The following is a 19,760-nucleotide window of genomic DNA, read 5'->3' as shown; positions in this document are numbered from 1 at the left end:
TTGAGATTGCAAAACGATGCACCAGTGCTGCAGGAAAAAACGAGCCTTTAGTGGAAATCTTTACTGTTTATTTTGTAAGGTTGCTGCACTTCCTGTCATTTCATGGGGAGTTCCATTATTTTCCTTTTTTTATTTTTTTGGGTGAGCAAAACAAAACAATTGTTATTTCTTGTTTTACTTTGTCTCCACTACCTCCGCAATGATCAAACATTTGAGTTCAACACCAGGATGATGGTTCTTAAAGCTCTGACTCTGAGGTCAGCTCGTGTTCTACAGATTAGCTTCATGGTTTATAATCTCATCAGTATGTTCTATTGTTGCCTACCTCTGGTTCCAGATTAATTTGAACATGTATCTCATGGTTTGATCGGTTACATTTCTGTGCATTTAAAGAGATATTTTTTTGGGAGGGAGATTTAGACCCAAAAGCTGAAGTTGATGTTATATGTAATTAAAACTTGTGAATCTTAAGTGAAAATCTGTTTGATGCTTTCATAGATTACCTTGTTTCAGGAGGTTTACTTGCCAAATAGGAAACAGATAAAATGTCCTTTATGTTTTTAAGTATTAAAGGCCTCTGGAACAGATGTTGGGAACATCTGGAGTTATGACTCCAAACATTTCTTTGTGATCAGAGCATCAAAAATGCCTCATATTTGTAATTTTGTTTTTGATATTTGCAGAGGGAATGATTTAAAAAGATGATGCAGGCTGGACTGGTTTTAAAAAGCAGAGGTTGATATTTACTTTATGTACAGCTGTGGTCAGAAGGTTTCGTCATCATGGGTCCGAATGTCATAATAGTTTTATTTTTTTAAGGATTGATTTAAATAGTACTTTAAGTAGCTTTAAAAATAAAATTGGGTGCACAAATTACAATTTATTGCAGATTTTCTTTATCCCACACAATACATTACAGATGGATATGTGGATATTGGAGGGAGTGTATGTATATGTGTAGTTAAAGTGTCTGACATGCAAATCCTTCAAATACAAAAATTAAAAGAAAACATCCTTATATTTAAGAAACATGATACACATAATTTTACACATTTTGTCGTTCAACTGGCATATTTTCTTTTTAACTTGGCTCAGCCAAAATGAAACAGGAAGTGACATCATAGGGGAACTCTTGTCTCCCTTGTCATCGTGGCCAAATACAGAAGCTCAGTCATTTGGCTGCATGTTGTAACATTAACGCCCACGAGTGTACGAAAACCTTTTACCACATCTGCATACCTTTCCAGCTCAATTGCAGTCGATTTGAAAAAAATAATACCTTTAAGTTAATAATTTTTAAAAATATGAATTTGTGAACTTGCTCATCAGTTTTGCATTGAGTTTAAAAGCTTGTTTGTTTAATTCTGACATGAAACATGGTGGGAATGATGGAGGCGGTGCTGTAAATGTGGGTCTGAGTCGATGTTAAACGTCTCTGTTCTCTGTGCTCACAGTTGAGCTAAAGCTGCTGCAGAGCTTTATGTAAAAAATACTGTAAAAATACTATTTAGTGACTGTAGCAAACAACTCTGCAGCAGAACTAATGTATTCATATAAAACTGACTGATGTTCAGCACAAACTCACCTGGTTGTAGCCTTTTTTCCCCTTATTTAACATTTAAAGGAAATTACTGGGAAAAGCGTTCATGTTGAGTTAGGACTTTTTTATGTATTGAAATGTCCTTTTTACTTTTAATATTTTGTTTTTTAAAGTTACCTAAACAATTTCTCATTTCTTTTTCTGAAAATGAAATGAATGATTACCAGTTTTTAAAAATCATTTTGATCTATTTGTTTAAATGGGAGTGATAAGAATGAGATTATTTTTATTTCATGCAAAATGCTTGAACTTAGTTAGCAATTAAAATGCTTCTAACTCTATCAATGTTGTTTGTGTTTTATTTCAAATTAATATTTAGCTTCTGCAGCCAGAAGTAAAAGTGACAATGTTTCTTCCTGTTTGTTAGAAATTGTCCACAATGAGATATTTTGCTAATTAAACCTGCAAAAGGAAATTTTTACTGAATAATCTTTGGAGTGGGTTTATTTTAAGATGATTGCCACAGCTAATCAACAGTAGCAAACACAACAATGGCTGGAAGTCTGGCAGTTTTACAGAATGAGGTATATCATGTGACTTCATGGTCAGAGCGAGCAGCCATCTTGCTCAGGGCGAGGACTTTTTTTCTTGTGAAAGCAAACACACCCATGGCATGTTGTTTTTATCACATTTACAATAATAAGTTACTGTGATTTGTAAACCTGATATGGAAACATTCATGCACAAATAAAGCTTGATCATAGCTGTCATTTTTTAATAAACTTAATTGTATTTTTTAAATTAGCTATTTCTTGAGAATTTTTTTTAAGTGAGGCTGGAAAAATGTGGAAAACCAGTCATTTTCACAACTAAACAATTTCTTATTTTAAAGTATTTTCACCAATTCACATCTTTCATAACAGCAGTTTGCTTAAAGTGAAAACTTGATATCATCACCGTTTTATTTTTCTATCTGGGACTTTGAATTGCTTCGATGAAACTCAAATTTTCTTCGAAAAAATAGAAAATTGAATAAATATCTAATATTTACATGCAATTCTGATACATTTGCATCGACAGCCCGCCCCTCACAAGATGTGGTTGCGCTCGTACCACAGAGGACGCCTGTATTCTTTACTTTCTTTTGGTTTTACAGATACTGAAGTAAACGTAAACGTATGAGAGCTGCATGAGATTGTAATTTAAAATGATGTTCAAGGTTTGTGGCTACAGCTTCATGTATTTGATTTTTAGTTTAAAAAGGCACCAAGCTAGGCAGTTAATTTTAAAAATAATTTATTGTTTTATTTTATGTACAGGAAGGAAAAAAAATAAAGTAGAAATGGAACATGAGTAGAAAAAGCAAATGTACAAGAGTGTTTGTTTACACTGCATTCAGGATGTCTGCTGCTTCAGAGGTGCTTTACTCTGAGTAAACAGGCAATACTTTTAAACTGTACACAACAGGAAGTAGAGGAGGAAGGGGCGGGGCCCGTGATGAGACACACCTGACCAGCCGACCCCACACCCCCTCATCCTGCAGAGAAGAAAAACCATAAACGATCCAAGATATTTGTTTCTGTAGGAAATTGTCTGGTGTGTTGTCAGCATCGGTCCGGAGCGTCGACGTTTCAGGGGGGGGGGGGGTTTTTGTTCGGTTAAACAAAGTGGTTTTGACAGAAAGGCCTCTGGACGTTAAAAGTCTTTGGTTGCCGTTTTTCAAGTCAGGTAAAGCTCACAGCCGAGCAGCGTGGTGCGTGTGTGTGTGTGTGTGTGTCTGCATGTTTTTGTTTTTTGTTCAGAGTGGAGACGGAGAATTTACATCACACAAGGACAGAAGGTGGGTACTTTAAAACGACAGAAAACTACGAAACAAATCATTCATAAAGAGCTTATTCGACACAAACCTATACAACACGTTTTGGTCTAGAACGACGAGAAACCGGCGAGAAAAGTGGCGAACATAAAAACACAAAGCTCGAGTAACATTTTCAACGCATTGCACAAAATAATACTGACACGTCTGGCGAACCTGTAGTGATTGTACTCCGGTGACTCCGAGTGGAAGCAGGCTCTCAGCCATTTAAATAAAAACTAAATCTCCACGCTCCAAATCAGCTACGATGCCAATAAATAACAACAATAATGAGGACTAATACAATAAAATCAGCTCCGAGTGATCAAAGACTCCGTGTTAATACTTTATGAATACAACGTGGCACAAGCATTAAGAAAATCACACGAACTCAGAAAATCAGTTTGAGATTTGAGGGAGTGGATCAATTAGAAGTTAATTTAAAAAGGATGCCTCACTCTTATTTTAACACTGCTCACAAGGGAATTAAGGTCCAACAGTGAGAGTGGCTTAGGTAACACATGGAGTCACAGTCGAACTGTGTATTTAAAAGCTGGATAAAGTGTCTTATGGTTTGGTTTTTGTAGCATTTTAGGTCTTAAATGGGTCAACACTGATCTCATTCTGCTTGTTGGAGCCATTTAAACGAGATAATAAGAAACCGTACTGATCAGCCGTAGGAAATTGCGCTCGCAACATTAATGTCAGACGACTTGTCAAGAATCACAGAGTTCACAACGTGTGTGTGGTTTTTTTTTCTTTTTCTCTTCACAGGGAAATTCAAGAGTTGGTAGAAAAATAAGCTCATTTGTCCCCGTTACTTTATTGAAAAAGGTATCAAAACATATTAAAACCATGAGGTATGAAAGTATGAAACGCCCTCCCGCTGCTGGCTCAGACGCGCTCCGGCGCCTCCTGTAAACGACCGGCGCCTGAAGCTTTGTTTAACGAGGCGCTACTCGACGTAGCGTCACGATCAAACAGACTCTTTGAACCGACTCTCTCGCTCTTTACCTTTTGTCTGGACATGAATATTAAAAAAAAAAACATGCCGCTCTGCAGCTTGCAAACATCTCAAAGAGTAAAAAAACTGACCCTTTTTTTGCCCTAACAGTACATTTTGGTGCGACGTGAGGAGACTGAAACCTAACCGTCTGAACCGGAGCTCTACTGCAGGTTGGATAATACTGACTGAAGGACGTACGATGACAGGTACCGTCTACATATAAACACACAAAGTCTATTTTCAGTCAGTCACTGCTGCTGATTCGTCAGATCGGTCCCAGGTTGAAGTGCGGGAAAGGCCCCCCGGTGTTCAGGACAAGGTGCAGTCGTAGGCTCCCTCCTCCTCTGTCTGCTCCTCGGTTTGTTCAGGAGGGGAGTCTTCAGAAGGGGGACGGGGAGAACCGCCCGCAGGTTCAAGTGAGGGCAGGGCCATGCCCAGAGGGGCGGCCGCTCCCCTGCCGTCTTCGACCCGAGGGGCCGCGGCTCCTCCCGGCCCCTCGGAGGCGCTGAGCTTGGAGGTCTGTCCGGCGGGTTGGAACGCTTCGGGCTGCACCTGCTCGGACGTGGACTCCATCAACTGCTGCAGCTGCGGCTGGATCAGGCTCAGGAACGGTTTGTATCCCAAGCTGCAGAGCGAGGAGAGAGGAGAGCTTGAGACAGAGGCTGAAGCATGAGCGTCAGGTAAGATGTTCGTTAGACCCACCAGTCTGCCGAGGCCCAGGCGTCCACAGCCAGCAGGCCGCTCCGGACGCTCTGCACGGTTTCTGCCGGAACCTCGGGGTTGTCCAGGAAGCTGATCATCTGCTTGATGACGCCGGCATCCCGCAGGATCAAACCGATCACCACGCACCACTCCAAACAGCCTGCCTCCATGAACACGTGAAGGAGATACCTGAAGGGGGAAAAAAAAAAACCAGACGTCAATAATCAGCTGTGCTTTTACACCAAAGACAGTCCAATAATAAAAAGAGCCCATCTCACCTGAGCTGCACCTGAGACTTGTGAGGGCCTTTGTTGGCCAGTTCCATGGAGATGTGCTCCAGCTCAGCCTGAGTCAGGCTCAGGGTGACGTTCTCATCCACCATCGTCCAATCACCGTCCACCACCGAGCTGGTTTCTGTCAGGTCTGTGGCCGATCCGATGCTGTACTCCTCAACTAGAGAAGAGAAATTGGTGTTAATAAAAATACAATAGAGGCAAGGAGGAGCCGGGAGGAGGCCCCGAGGAAGACCCAGGACACGCTGGAGGGACTATGTCTCTCGGCTGGCCTGGGAACGCCTTGGAGTTCCCCTGGAGGAGCTGGAAGAAGTGGCTGGGGAGAGGGAGGTCTGGGCCTCCCTTCTGAAGCTGCTGCCCCTACGACCCGACCCCGGATAGGCGGAAGAAAATGGATGGATGGATGGATGGAGGCAATATAATCTCATCAGTATCAGGCTTTATTTAGACATTGAATTTATAACACTACATTTTTGTTCTTTGAAATTATGTATGTCAAAAAAAAAAAAATCAATCTTTTAACTTCAAATTCTCCAGCAGAGGTGACTCTCTTAACATTTAGCTGCTTAGTGGCTGGATGAAGATGAGTGAGGAGGTTTGTCTGTTCAGCAGAGAATTTTACAAAACACCACATATTAACTGAGAGACAATCAAGTTTTTTTTTCATCCAGTTGAACTGGATGAGACGTGTGACTGACCTGATGATAGCTAGTGTGCCTCCCCTGCTTAATTTAGCAAGATATTTTAACATAAAATCAGCTTCACCACACTAAATATGAGCTCTGCACAATGTACTGGTGTGTGACGTTACCAAATGAGAATTATGTTGTGGGTGAAATGTTTTGCTGGCGAATTTAAAGTAAAAAAAAAAATCACATACATAACAGAAAAAGATAAAAATTCAGTGTTATAAATCAGTGTCTAAAAGAAGTCTCAGTCTGATGAGACTATATTGCTTTCATTAAATACTGATTGTTTTTTATTATTTATTTTAGCAGGCATGTTGAAGTATGGGTCCCTGCAGCACATAGGGGGAATTTCTTCATGTGTGGGCGGAGTTTGTCCTAAATGTGATTGGCAGAGTTCTTGATGTGGGCGGAGTTTGTCCTAAACGTGATTGGCAGAGTTCTTGATGTGGGCGGAGTTTGTCCTAAACGTGATTGGCAGAGTTCTTGATGTGGGCGGAGTTTGTCCTAAACATGATTGAAGAATTTGGAGTGTGGGCGGAGTTTGTCCTAAACGTGATTGATCGAGTTTGGATAATAGTAATAATAATAAGAATAATGGAGGTTGGGTGTGGGAGGAGCTTGGCAAAACCGTGATTGGTCGGACTGACGTCCTTTAGGGCAGCTTAAAAGATGAAGTAATGGTAATAGTTAAATTTATTGTGAACCTGTGGACAATAAACATAATTTATTGACTTCAAATTTCGTGCAGCTAGCACCTTCCTGTCTTGAGTTATGACTAAAATTAATATTTATTTTTTTTAAATATTCATGTGCTTCCTGGCCATTTCAACCAAGCTAATCCCAGTTGCTTTAACAAACTACGCCCACAAACGTCAAACAGACCAATCAGGTCTTGGACAAATTCCTCCCACAAACAGGAAAGCCCTACTTAGTGACTGAAGAGCCGCTTCTCAGCAGGTGGGCTAGGTATCGTTACCCTTGTTAGTGAGCAGTGACAGGAAGGCGTCTTGAGTCTGTGGTGAGTGCTGGCTGGAGTGGACAGATGAGGCCATGTCCATGTCTTTGGTCCTCTGTCCGAGTCCGTCCATCCAGGTGTTGTTGGTGGGGGTGGCTGAAGGCGGCACCGTGTCCATGAATAACGTGTTCAGCAGACTGTCTGCAGACTGAGACTTCAGCAGCTGTGTGCTCAAAACTGCAAACACAAACAAAATTAGTCAAACTATATTTATTTAACAGAACAAGGACTTAATCTTATGCATTAACCTCCAATCACATAACTCTAATTCAACAGTACTGCGCTCACCTGGGCGGCAGCCTCGGTTCTTCAGTGGTGAGCTGAGGCTTCCCGCAGGTATTACGGGAAACGGCCAGAGAAAATCCTTGTGGAGTTTCTTCAAGGCCGACACAAAATCATCCACCCGAGCCACGCGGTTTCGCTCGCGGCACAGCCAGCCGATGAGCTCGAAGCCCAGCTGAGCGGAGAAGCAGCCCAGGTCGCGAAGGCGCACCTGCTCCAGGAGGTGGCGGGCGTGGCGCCAGAGCATCATGTCGATGTACATGTTCTCTGCACACTCCCCGTCCCGACTGGAAGGAAAGAGAGAACATGACGCAATGGCTGGATGCTAATGTTAGCTTAGCGTCTGACAAATGACGTGTCGGCTGGTTGGTCGTACCCTTTAGCGGACGCTCCAGTGGGCATGCTGAAGGTCTTCTGCAGGTTGAACTTTCCTGTGGTGATGGAGTCTGCTGACTGAGACAAGCTGATGCTGCGGTTTCTAAAGAATTCAAAGCCTCCGGTGGAGCTGGGTTCCTAAAGAGAGATAACAGTTCTTCCTATAGATTTTATTGTCACATATACAGAAAACAGCTCATCCACAAGCAGTTTAATTGAACCAGTATGGAAAATACAATAAATAAGTTTGAACTGAATATTTGTGACCCATCATATCAAAATGAAGATAAAGTCAAATTTGGTCAAAATGACCTCATTACATTTTCAGATTCCTGCTTTAAAAGCTACATTTTGATACCTGGATCATTCTGATATTATAAGCTTATCCAGAGAAATGACTTAATTTGTCTTGTTGGTTATGAGAACACATTACCATTTGGTCTGAATCCTAATTTTATGTAAATTTATTGAATTATTTTTGTTGTCAATATAAAGAGGAAACCTCAAATGGTATATTAAGATTTCCCAGTTGGAAAGAAACAAACACATTGCTAGCTCACAGGGAAAAATTCAAAATTTTAAGGCGTTTTTCGTCAAAATCAGGTTTTTGTTGCTACTGCTCAAAAAAAAAAAAAACTTCAAAAAAATTTTTTTAGGATTATATTTCAGACAGTTCATTCAATTGATTAATTGAAAAGCCATTAATTCATTATGGAATTTTTGCACACGTTTAAATCAAAACCCTTTATCTGCGTATTTCTCCACATTTTACTTTTGGACTTCATCCTCGTTTTGATGTGATGGGTCACATTTTTGAAGGTGTTTACCTGAGTGGATGGCGTGGTGGGCGGCGACTCCATCTCCCCTGAGCCGATGGCTTTGAGGAATCGGATCATGTGTCGACAAAGGTCCCACTTTCCCTGCTCGAGCGCCGTGTTGAAGAGGAGAGTGGCGTGCTGTCGGCTCACCGCCGGAACCTCCATGTTCTTAAAGAGAGCACGCAGGCAGGTGTAACAAAAAGGGTTAGATCAGAAATATTGAACTGAAAATTCAAAAACAGGGAAGGGAAAACGATGTTTAAATGTTCAGAGTATACGGTAATGTAGAGTTGTGTTGAAGTGAAACTAAGTGCCTAAATAAAATGTTATGCATTTAAAATGAGACATATAGGAGACAAAATTAAAAATTTCTGCACTCCCAGAGACTCCAAGTACACAACTAAATGCATTTAATTGCTAAAAATGTGGATTTTGCATGATATGTCTATGAATTCTAGTAATAAAAATGTGCTACCTGTAGTATGATCAAATAGGAGGCTGCTGTGTCCAGGTCTTGAGCCATGAGGCACTCCTCAAACAAATCCTTGGGGTTTCCCACAGCTGCAAACAGGTAGTTCCACAGGGCGTACTCCGTTTTTCTGGCACAGTGAACGATGGTCTGGAGGAAGAGGGGGAACTCTGTGATGAACTTGGCCACGGTGGGAAGCAGGGGGTCGGGTATTGGTTCCCGGGATGTCGCTTCTTCTTCCAGTACCACATGAACCATCAACTCCAAGACGTGGGGGAAGTAGGGCAGGGAGGCACACGACTGAGCCAGCATTAAAGCCTGTGACGAGAAACATTATTGTGAGGAAAGAATTTTTGTTCTCCTCTCAGAAACTCCCTCTTTTGCTGACGTGAAGCCCCGCATACCTGCTCGCCCAGGTTGCGAACCAGCAGCTGCCTCAGGATGTGGTGGAGGTAGATCTGGGAGGTCCTCTCGACGGTGCAGTAGGGGAACAGTGCCTCCAGTGGCTCGGAGGACCCCTGCAGCCCATCGTAGAGCACGGTCTCGTTGGTCGCTCCGAGCACCAGGGCGTCCTCAAACAGCACAGCCAGAGGGTAGATGTTGATGTGGAAGGGCAGCATTATGCGCCTGGAAAGGAAGGAGTGGGGCTTCCGGTGGTCTCGGGGGAAAAGAGGAAGCCATACTTTCATTCCTGCTTCTCCACAGGACAGCCACAGGGCTTCCAGCAAGTGACGCTTCTTCTTGTTTGAGCGACAGGTGGTCCACACGTTCTCTACACACTGGGCCAGCACGACTGGAGGACAGAAGGGTAGCTGAAAGGGAAAGTGATTTATTAGAAACACAGCTGAAAACATGGATATAAAAGCTTTTGATATCTATGGTTGAAACTGTATTTCTGTCATCTTTTTGAAACTTCTGATTTCAAAATAAAATCCACGTGTATCGTGTGTGTACCCATAAGCTTCATCTACATGTTGCCACCTGCTTCCCAAATAGAACAATACATTCTGACAGCATTTGTGTAGAAATATATCCACATGTTGATTAATATAGCTGGGATTCTGACATTATTCCGACAAATTATTCCACCTTATGGTGTCTTATTCTGAAAATACGGATGTTGTGCTTGTTCGTTTTCCTGTTGGTGCTATGTGATCATTGTAGACTGACTCCAGAGCAGCTCCGGCGTCCAGCAAAAATAGGATCGGTTCTAATTTTGCCAGATCGCCGTCCGCTCACCACCGCCCTGCGCAGCCGTGCGGAGCCAGTGTAAACACTCTCATTGATTAGAATGGTTGTGTATTTGCTGCGGAGGTCGGGCTGCAGCGGAGCGGAGCCGGACCGCATGTAGTGTAAATTAGGAGTGAAACCAGAAAAGTAGACAGGGAGGGAAAAAAACAGGAAGTGACAAATTAGTCTTTAAATAAAAAAAACAACTAAATTAGATGAAACATGATTTCAAATATTATTAATACTAAAAAACAAATATTTGTAAGACCCAGATTATCTCAAAGATGTGTCTTCATTTCACGTTTTTAAAATTTTGCAACAAACTTAGAAAATGCTGTCTGTGGCTGAATGACGTCCCTGCTGCAAAGGATGCTGGGAAAACTGAAAACCAAAACTGTGAGTCAGAAGATCTGGTCTAACATTAGAGGAGACTTCATAGGTGGAAATAACCATCCTTGGGTTGAGTGACTCTGACCTGTGAATGCTTTGTTTTTTTAAGCATGTCACTCATGAATGTAAAAGGAAATTTTTAATTTAGTAAGAATGTGGTGACGTGAATTTTGATTCATAGCGGTAGGGAAATTAACAAGAATATAGCAGGAGTAAAGTTTGTTAAAACATAAAATTAATGCTAACCTGCTCATTAAAATCTTTGTTCCACTGTAAGCGTGTTAGCAGATGAGTGGAACCGTGCCCACAACAGTTTCAGACCAAACTGAACCCATCTGAGAGGAGTCTGGACTCACCAGTTTCTTGTTGACGACAGGCGTCTCCTTCTCTCGTACCTGCGGTCCTGACCGGTCCCTCTGCAGCATGATTAACTGGCCAGCCAGATTCAGCATGATGCTCTCTGCCGTGCAGGCCTGATGGAAAGACATGCACAGATTAATGCACTTCTGGGTTTCCTCTCAGTGAGCACAAGGTTTGTGTGCGCTGATGCTACCTGCTGCGGGGCTTTCAAAGTGATGCCGGTCTCTGTGCGCACAGACGTGAGCGTGACGGAGACCACGAGACCGGGGTGAGGGATGTAGCGCGACATCGACACCTCCTGCAGCAGCTCCACATTAGCTGATGGGTTTGGGCTAAAAAGATGAGCAGGAATACACAGGTCATTAGTCAGAATCATCAGTTTAATGAGGGGGAATAAAGAGACGCCATGATCAGTGTGGATGTAAAACATCCTGGAACTTTTCCACAAACCTCTAAATATTTTACTAGGATTTTATGTGATAAATCAACATAAAACGGCACTTTATTCCTACATTTTTTTTCTTTTTACTGAAAGGTGAGGTGTGCATTTGTATTCAGCTCCTTTAAGCAACCAATAGTGTTCAGAAGTCACCTCATTTGTAAATAAGAGTCCACATGTGCAAAATTTTATTAATCTAGCTGTCTTGTGAACGCCTCAGAATGATCAAATAGCATCATGAAGACCAAGGAACACACCCGACAGGTCAGGAATAAAGTTGCTGATATTTAAGCTGCGTTAAGCAGTATTATCACCTGCGAATGCATGCACAGTTATATTTACTATATTTCTTACCATATTTCCTTTGTACTTTGTAAATACTATATTTAAATTTTTATTCTGTACTTCTATTGCATGTGTAGCAGAATGGGTATTACCTATAACAAGTTTAATGAGCAGGTCAATTGGCTGGAAGTTTTCAGTGTTAATTTTATTATTTAACTTGCCTCAAATGTAATTTCTTTTAGTAAAATTTTAATAAATTTATATTTTAACTTTGGAACACCATCTCATATAATTTGTAGAACGAGCCTAAGTGTGTGAGTTTTATTCTTGGGCTGAAAGTCCCAGGTGATGTTGTCGCACTTTAAAATATTCTCTAAAACTCTCCAAGTTGCCACACATGCCATGAGTACTTCTTGTTTTATAGTGAGTTTAACGGTTCTTCTCATCCTAAGCATTTCATTGCAGTGTTGACTTGTGTTAACCTGCATATGATAAAAAAAAAAAGCAACAGTAATTCTAGAGTTAGGCTCTCTGGAAGTAAACTTGACAAGCAGCAGCATAATTGAAGAGGAATGCTGCTAATGAAACAAACAAATGAGTTTTTGGTAAAAAAAAAAAAATAAAAATAAAATCACCATAAAGATGTTTTTGATTTTGTAAAAATGAATTTTAGCCATTTCATACTTTCTATTTGTGTAATTCCTCTACTTACCAGAGGGGGGAGACAAAAGCTAAAGTAAAAGCTAGTTTAATGAAAAAGCCATGTTTTGTTTATTTAAATGCTTTTACTTTAGCTTCTTTTATGGAAGGAAAACACAATAAAATTTCTTTTACTTACAAGCATTGATACAAAGTATTTTACCAATGCTATAAAGTGTCAATTTACAAAAGAATATCATCAGATTTTAAAAGAATTAACTTTTTTTTTGAGGGACTGCAATATGAAGAGGTGAAATCCCATATAATTATTATTATTATTTTATTTGGGAAGAAGTTTGATTTCTCTAAAACTGATAGTGTTTACAAGTTAAATCATGTGTTTTACATAAAAAAAACAACCCACCCATCATTCCTCCTCTCTATACTGTACAGGCAGATGGCGCAGTCGGCTCGGAACAGGATGATCATGTCTTTGAAGACGTTGAGCAGCAGGGTGTCAGAGTGCAGCTTGGTGACCGAGGCAAAGGCGTTATCCAGGTTGGATGAGCGTTGATAGAGCCTCAGCTAGAGCCGGCAGTCAGAAAACAGACTTATAATGATATAAACATGTAATCATATAGAAGTGATGAGATAAAGGCTGTATCCCTCCCCACCTGCTCCTGCTGGTCTATAAAATTATAGCATGCCACCACAACAAAGTCATTCCACCAGGCGAGACCTCCCGTCACTGTCATGTTCTGTTCCTACAACAAAACATTCTCCGTTATTTTAGTTTTAATGAAAACAGCAACAATTATAGTGTTTAAAGAGTTTGGACATATTCAGTATAGATTGAAAGACGTATCAAGAACATTCAGCCAAACAGTAATGAGTTGTCCAATAGAAGTTTTAATTTCTAAATATTTGATGAAAACATTAAAGCCATTTAGAAAACCCTTCATATTTTCAGTTCACAGCGTCAGCGCACCTGAGTGATGTTTCCGAACAGCTTCCACTTCCTTGTGAATAATGAGTAGTGTGCAAAGCCCCGCCTTCCCGCCACAGCCATGCACTGGCCTGCAGAGTCTATGGCTGCAAACTGCACACACACACAAGGCAAACAATAGGTGTTGTATCAATGACATGGAAACTCATGCTTTGATTGTTTTACAGGTATTTTATGACGGCTACTTGCATTATGTCACATTCTCAGGTTTGCACAGTGCTGTATCAACAAAACAAAGGGGAAGCTCTGACGACACCTTCAATTCTGCACACGAACAAACACTTGAACACCAATGCTTGTGCTGACTCAGCAAACATGATCTCAGCCAAATAAACATATTCCTTAAATGACACAAACAACCCATTGTATTTAAAGTCACAGCAAAGTATCAGAGTGACAAATAATAAAATGTAAAGTAATGTAGATTTAATGCACTCAAATACGATTAAAAAATACTTTTACAAACACTAGCTGTAAAAAATGGGCTTGCAGTAAGAAATGAAAACTAATTAGAAAGTGTTAGAATAAAGAAATAACTAAAACTTACACACTGGGGTTTGGGTGGTATTGATCTTTTTCTTACTGACATCTTTAGATAACACCGAAGTATACGGTTTTACCAAGGCAGGGCAGAAAGGGGCGGAGCACGGGGGGCGTATGGTCTGTGGTGTGTTGAGTAATTAATAATTAACAGAGAAACAGCAGCTAGTGATTATATTATAAATTCAAATTCAAAAATACTTTATTGATCCCAGAAATTAGATGTTGTAACTCATTTAACTAAAGAGTTATTGTAGATGGTGATGGCTGTGGGCAGGAAAGGACACATATACAGCTCGACATTCTAGAGCCAGAGAGGGCAGTGAAGATGGTGCTGGACAAACAGGACTGATGATCTGTAAAACCCACTGCTCTTTTATGGCTTCACTGAATGTTTTATGTCCCAGTTTTCATAGCAGCCTTGTGGAAATTTGGCGCATCACCTCACGTGATTAATGCCATCATAATTTTTAAATATCATCACCATTTCAATAACGAGGTACACCGCAATACCATCATACTGCACACTCCCTTTTTAATGGAAGAAATTATAAAGTAATTTCAGAGTAAAGAGTAATTTATGTATTTGTGCTAAAAAGTTTCAGCTGTTTTATTTTATTTTTTTGCTTTTATTTTTAAATTTTGATTACTTTGTTGTTTGAAAGCTAATAAAGATTTACCAAGGCCATTAAGATGAACCACAGTAATGATTCTCAATAACGTGACAAAACAATGATGCCGCTACAAGAGACTGTTTCTCTAGTGAGACAAAAACGAACGGCTTGTTTGAGGTTCTCATCGTGTGACAACAATCTGAGCACATTCTTCGAAACGTTTTAAAGATTTACCGTAATCACCGACAAAACCTACAGGGAAGAATAGTGGTGGTAACATCGACACGAAGCTAAAACTGAAAATCAACAGCACACATAAGATATAATATATTATCATGTCTGTCCTTACCCGTATAGGCCAGTTGCTCTCAAGGTATGTGCTGTGAATCTGCAGAGGAAACACAAGAAGTCCGTGAATTAAAGCGAGAATTATTTCCACTCGCTCGTCTCCACTGGGTGTGACGTGGACACGCCCCTACCTGGACCACCTGCCAATGCTTGTGTCCCAGTAAAGTGCTGGGTCCCTGAGAGAGGGGGGAGTCGGGGCGGTGGGGTGGATGCAGCGGGCTGCCGTCGCGAGGGTGCAAGTGTGCGCGCGTGTCGGAGGTGCCGTGCATCTGCGTGGGATCGCCGCAGGTCAGGTAGAGGCGGTCCTCGCCGTGGAGCAACACCTGCTCCTGGTTGCTCTGGAGGAGAGGAGAGGAGCGGAAATAGTTACACTTTCATTTTATGTCGACGTGTTTGTGCGTACGGACAGGTCGGAGACGTCTGCGCTGTTTCTCCTCACCGTGCAAGGGTTGACTGTGAGGGCGCTCTTAATGAAGTGGAACTGCAGTATGCCCGCCTGCAGAGAGGCGTGGGGAGGCGAAATCATCTCCTCGTCCTGCTGCTCCTCCTGTATCCGCCTCTCCTGTCTGTGAGGGAGCACCCACAGATGATAGCCCTCGGCCCCCCAGCTCTGGAGAGCAGCAGAGAGCCAGTGTGAGTCAGCACAAAGGTAACAAAAATACACATACTGTGTTTATGTATACCGCAAAAAACATCCATAAAGTGGGGGTTGAGGGTCGAATTATACATGGGAGTAAATTTTGATCAAATTATTTCTAATGTATTGATGAAATAAATTACATTTTTCTCATATTTAACTAAAATATTGTGGTGCAGGAGATAAATTATAATTTCTCCCTCTAGAATACATCGCACAGAGCCAAGAATATAAAAAATAGGGGTGCACCAAGAAATCCTTTTACATCAGAATTGTGATTCTCATTTGCAAAGATTCAGAATCAATTTAAAATATCCCAAAATCGATTTTTATAAATAAAAAATAAAGCAAATCCAATGGCCGTCAGCCTCCATTTTGTAACTACATGGGATGTCCTGACGTCATCACGCAGCTGCTTCTGGAACAGATGAATGTGCATAAAAACTACAAAACTGTCTTCAATGAAGGCAAAGATTTGGGCTCATTTTGATTTTTTACTGAATGAGTCTGATTTTGACATCAGCGCCGTGTGCAACGTTTGCAAAATGAAGACGAAGCACTTTAAGAACACGACAAACGGGCTCACATTATCAGCTTTGAATGAAAAATTGATTTTGAATTGAATCGTGGCCCCAAAAATTAGAATCAAACCAAACTGTGAGATAGTAAAAGATCCCCCCTAATAAACAATAACATTAATTGTTTTTTTTCCCACTTGGTTTTTTTTTGTCTTGTTATCTGCAGAGATAAAAAGAAAACATGGATGTTAGCTACACGTTCGCATGCTCATAAATCCATTTTGCCAATTCAAAAAACCTTCTGCTCTACCGGAGGCTCGCACAGTAAGGAGTAACAATTAATAATTGATATAACTGATACTGATTGATATAATTAATAATTAATTTTTACCTAAATAAATAAGCATTTGGCTGTTTTTTTGTTTGGTCATGTGCGCTTACAGTAAGTAATACAACCTGAAATGTACAGGGAGTTTTATATTTATTGATAAGAAGTAACGCTACACAAAATGCTCCTGATTATTCCTATTAAACGAAGGAAAACTTTCATAAATTTATTATTTATGCCAAAGAAAATCTCAGTGAATTTCTGTCTAGATTTATGAGAGCATTGCTGATGTTTTTTTCCATTTTACGTTGAATTTTTAACAAACATGTAGCACTAACTTGTAAATATCCCTTTTAATATTTAGTTCCACACAAAAATAGACTCCAAGATATCAAAGACTAAGAAGGAAAAACTACATTTTATGTAGTAATAAGTGTGTGTTCCCAAGTAATCCATTTCCCCACCAGAGAGGGTTAACTGCAAAAGAAGAAACATCCTGAAATCTGTATAAAATTAAAGTTATTATATAAGATTACATTTTTATGCTTTTTAAGAAAAAAAAGTTTGCATTAAAATTGAAGCGCATTATACATGAATAAACACAGTATCTGCTTCCTTTAAGATGAAACAAGATCTATTGATGTGTTAATAGTTATTTTAATAAAATAAGTGTTTTAACTGTGTTTGTTTTATTTCCCATTAATACCATAGTTAATGTAAAAATATTAGGACTGTATGATTTCACGTACCATAGAGCTGATTTTAAGTGGATCTTTCTTCGTACCATCCGATTGATACCTGAGGGGAGCCAACACAAAATACAAAGATTCAAACAGTCATGAAATATTAAAAAAAATAATAAAACGTCACCAAGAATAAAATTTTTGCCCTGGCAAGAGCGAGGCGTGATAAATGATTTGTGAGGCGTTCAAATCTGTGTCCGCTTACGCAAAGTCCTCTCCCAGAGTGCAGATGAGATGTGCTCCGAAGACGCTCCACAGCGAGAGGCCGCCACACTCCCAGGTGACCATGATGACGCTGTAGTCAGGTGACCAGCGGATTAGCTTCACAGGGCCCGTCTTGTTGTAGATGTCTAAGAGCAAAGATTTCAGAGAAAGTTGTCACTTTTCTGCAAAACATCTCTAAATTATTCAGCTAAATGGAATTCAGTATTTTCATTTGTTTTATTGTATTTTATTTTTAGCGTTTGTCATCATCAGACAATCATAAGATAAGATAAGATAAGATAAGATAAGATAAGATAAGATAAGATAAGATAAGATAAGATAAAACTTTATTGATCCCACAGTGGGGAAATTTGCACATTACTGCAGCTCAATATTGGAGAGGGTGAGATAGAATAAAGAAAGATAAATAAAAAACACTGTAATGAAATAAAACACACAATAAATGTATATGAAGGTGCATATTAGTGATGATAAATTCATTCATTCAGTGAGTAAAAAAATTCACATTCAATGAAATACAAAACAATAAGAACTCAGTGAATGTGTGAACATCTTGGTTATTGAGCAATATTGTTACCCGATTCTTTTTGGACCATAAGGCAGAAAAACCTGAGATAATCAGACCTGTAGTGTTTTTAATTTATTGTATGTGAAAAGAAAAATATATAAAATATATATATTTTGTATTCTTTGAGTGTGTGTGTTTGTGTTACATCTAACCAAATACTTTGAGATGAACGTGTGTTTTTAGGCCATAATTCATCATCATCATCATCATAAACCCTTCTCACACACCGGTTGCACCTCATCAACAGGAAAAAAATAATGATGCCCTCATTAAGCCGTTGCTGTTCCCCTTCGATGATTCATACAGTCCAGACACACAGTCCAAACTGTGTCAGTGCACATACACACACACAACTATGTATACTAATTAGGACCGTTCAACTTCCATTCATTTCTGTAGCCTAATCCTGAACGTTACCCTAAACATAACCCAACTACAATTCCCACCATCGTCCAAAACTGGAGTTTCACCATACTAGAACCGCTCTATGATAGCCAAAAGAACTCCTTTTCCCTAACAAGGTAGGTGTTTAAACCAGAAACAGTCCTAAAAACATAACCAAAACCTGGAACACACACAGTCAGAGCACAGGGGGGTGCTACAAATGCCGACTCTTTCTACACATTTACGTATTTGTCTCTCCTGAATACCTCAGCCGGCTCAGAGGCAGATCAGCATCAGATCTGCTCCGTCTTGCTCTGCCGCCATACTTTCACACACAGGTGCAAAAAGGAGGATGCATCAGGTTTAGGTTTTAAAGGTTGTGCAAAAAAAAGGAGTTATTAGTTATCTAATGGAACTATCGCTTCCAGTGTCTTAATTTTGGGGGTGTGGCCTATTTTCCTTGCTCTCCCTCTTGCTAAAAGTACTTAACAGCATTCCCAACTCTGCTGGCCAGGAGGCTAATCCTGCAAAACTGGAAATCTGCAGCTCCACCTACAGACACAAGCTGGATTAGAGAGGTCTTTTATTTTCTTAAAGTGGAAAATAATCTAGTTGGTAAGGCTGTATAATTTGAAATCACCTCTTTCTATCTAATGTTACATGTATGCACACATGCAATGTGTATGAAAATGTACATGTATTTGTATATCTTCCCTTTTTTTTATAATATTTTAATATTATTCTTTATTTGATCTATTTATCATTGCACTGTTTGACCAAAAGGGGGTGTCCCACCTTCACTCCTGACTAAAGCAGACAAAACATAAACATGTGTGACCCAAGAGAGAAACAGCTGAAAGAATGTAGGTTATCAAGAAGGACTAAACAGGAAACGGTGCAGTGAAGCCCAGATGAGAACTGTAGGAAACTAAAAACAAGAGAAAGAGTGATGGGAGTGATACCTGGGTAGTGTTTTGGCGTGAGCTCCAGCCTGTGGGAGAGCTGCATGGATCCTGTCGTGGTGTCGATCATGTACACCAGCACCGAGCCACTGGAATGACAATTAATGATTTTGAACATGAACACAGGGTAAACAGAACGACTCTCCTCGCTGATACTCCTCCTTGTAATGCAAAAAATGTTTCATAGTTTAAAAGGAGCCAGATTTCTCAGCTATAATTATGCAAAGAAAAATGTAAAACATTTTATGTGCCAGTTAAGAAAAAAACGAAAAACTATTTAAAAAAAAGATGAACGAGTAGGAAGCAGCGAGGAGAGACATTCCTGCCAACCTGGCAGACTTCGTAATCCAAGGAGGAGATCCTGACAAGCACACACTAGGTGGCTTCTGCAAACACAAACCGACACATTCTCACAGAGGACACACACCACAAGGACAACCAGCTCACTGCAACACACAAACGCAACTAACCACAGCCGGCACTGGGATGCAAATACACAC

General features: G+C 40.3%; 1 protein-coding gene across 1 annotated transcript in view; it reads right to left on the bottom strand.

Annotated features, from left to right (window-relative positions):
* Nucleotides 1–2,819: 2,819 nt before the first annotated feature.
* ric1 (RIC1 homolog, RAB6A GEF complex partner 1) overlaps nt 2,820–19,760 on the bottom strand; it is a gene marked incomplete at its 5' end in the record, with an annotated part of 40,847 nt that continues 23,906 nt past the window's right edge. Inside the window, 20 exon segments of the mRNA XM_014015997.1 lie at nt 2,820–5,026; nt 5,104–5,292; nt 5,382–5,556; nt 7,062–7,277; nt 7,389–7,669; nt 7,759–7,895; nt 8,585–8,743; nt 9,051–9,362; nt 9,449–9,856; nt 11,021–11,137; nt 11,218–11,356; nt 12,812–12,972; nt 13,062–13,151; nt 13,376–13,486; nt 14,897–14,935; nt 15,027–15,233; nt 15,335–15,505; nt 17,128–17,176; nt 17,327–17,471; nt 19,261–19,349. Coding sequence (XP_013871451.1) covers nt 4,711–5,026; nt 5,104–5,292; nt 5,382–5,556; nt 7,062–7,277; nt 7,389–7,669; nt 7,759–7,895; nt 8,585–8,743; nt 9,051–9,362; nt 9,449–9,856; nt 11,021–11,137; nt 11,218–11,356; nt 12,812–12,972; nt 13,062–13,151; nt 13,376–13,486; nt 14,897–14,935; nt 15,027–15,233; nt 15,335–15,505; nt 17,128–17,176; nt 17,327–17,471; nt 19,261–19,349 — 3,511 coding nt within the window. The 3' untranslated portion in view covers nt 2,820–4,710.

The sequence above is a fragment of the Austrofundulus limnaeus genome, unplaced genomic scaffold (genome assembly GCF_001266775.1).
Source record: "Austrofundulus limnaeus strain Quisiro unplaced genomic scaffold, Austrofundulus_limnaeus-1.0 Scaffold137, whole genome shotgun sequence".
In the NCBI taxonomy this organism is placed as follows: Eukaryota; Metazoa; Chordata; class Actinopteri; order Cyprinodontiformes; family Rivulidae; genus Austrofundulus; species Austrofundulus limnaeus.
This window is presented reverse-complemented; position numbering and strand designations above follow the sequence as displayed.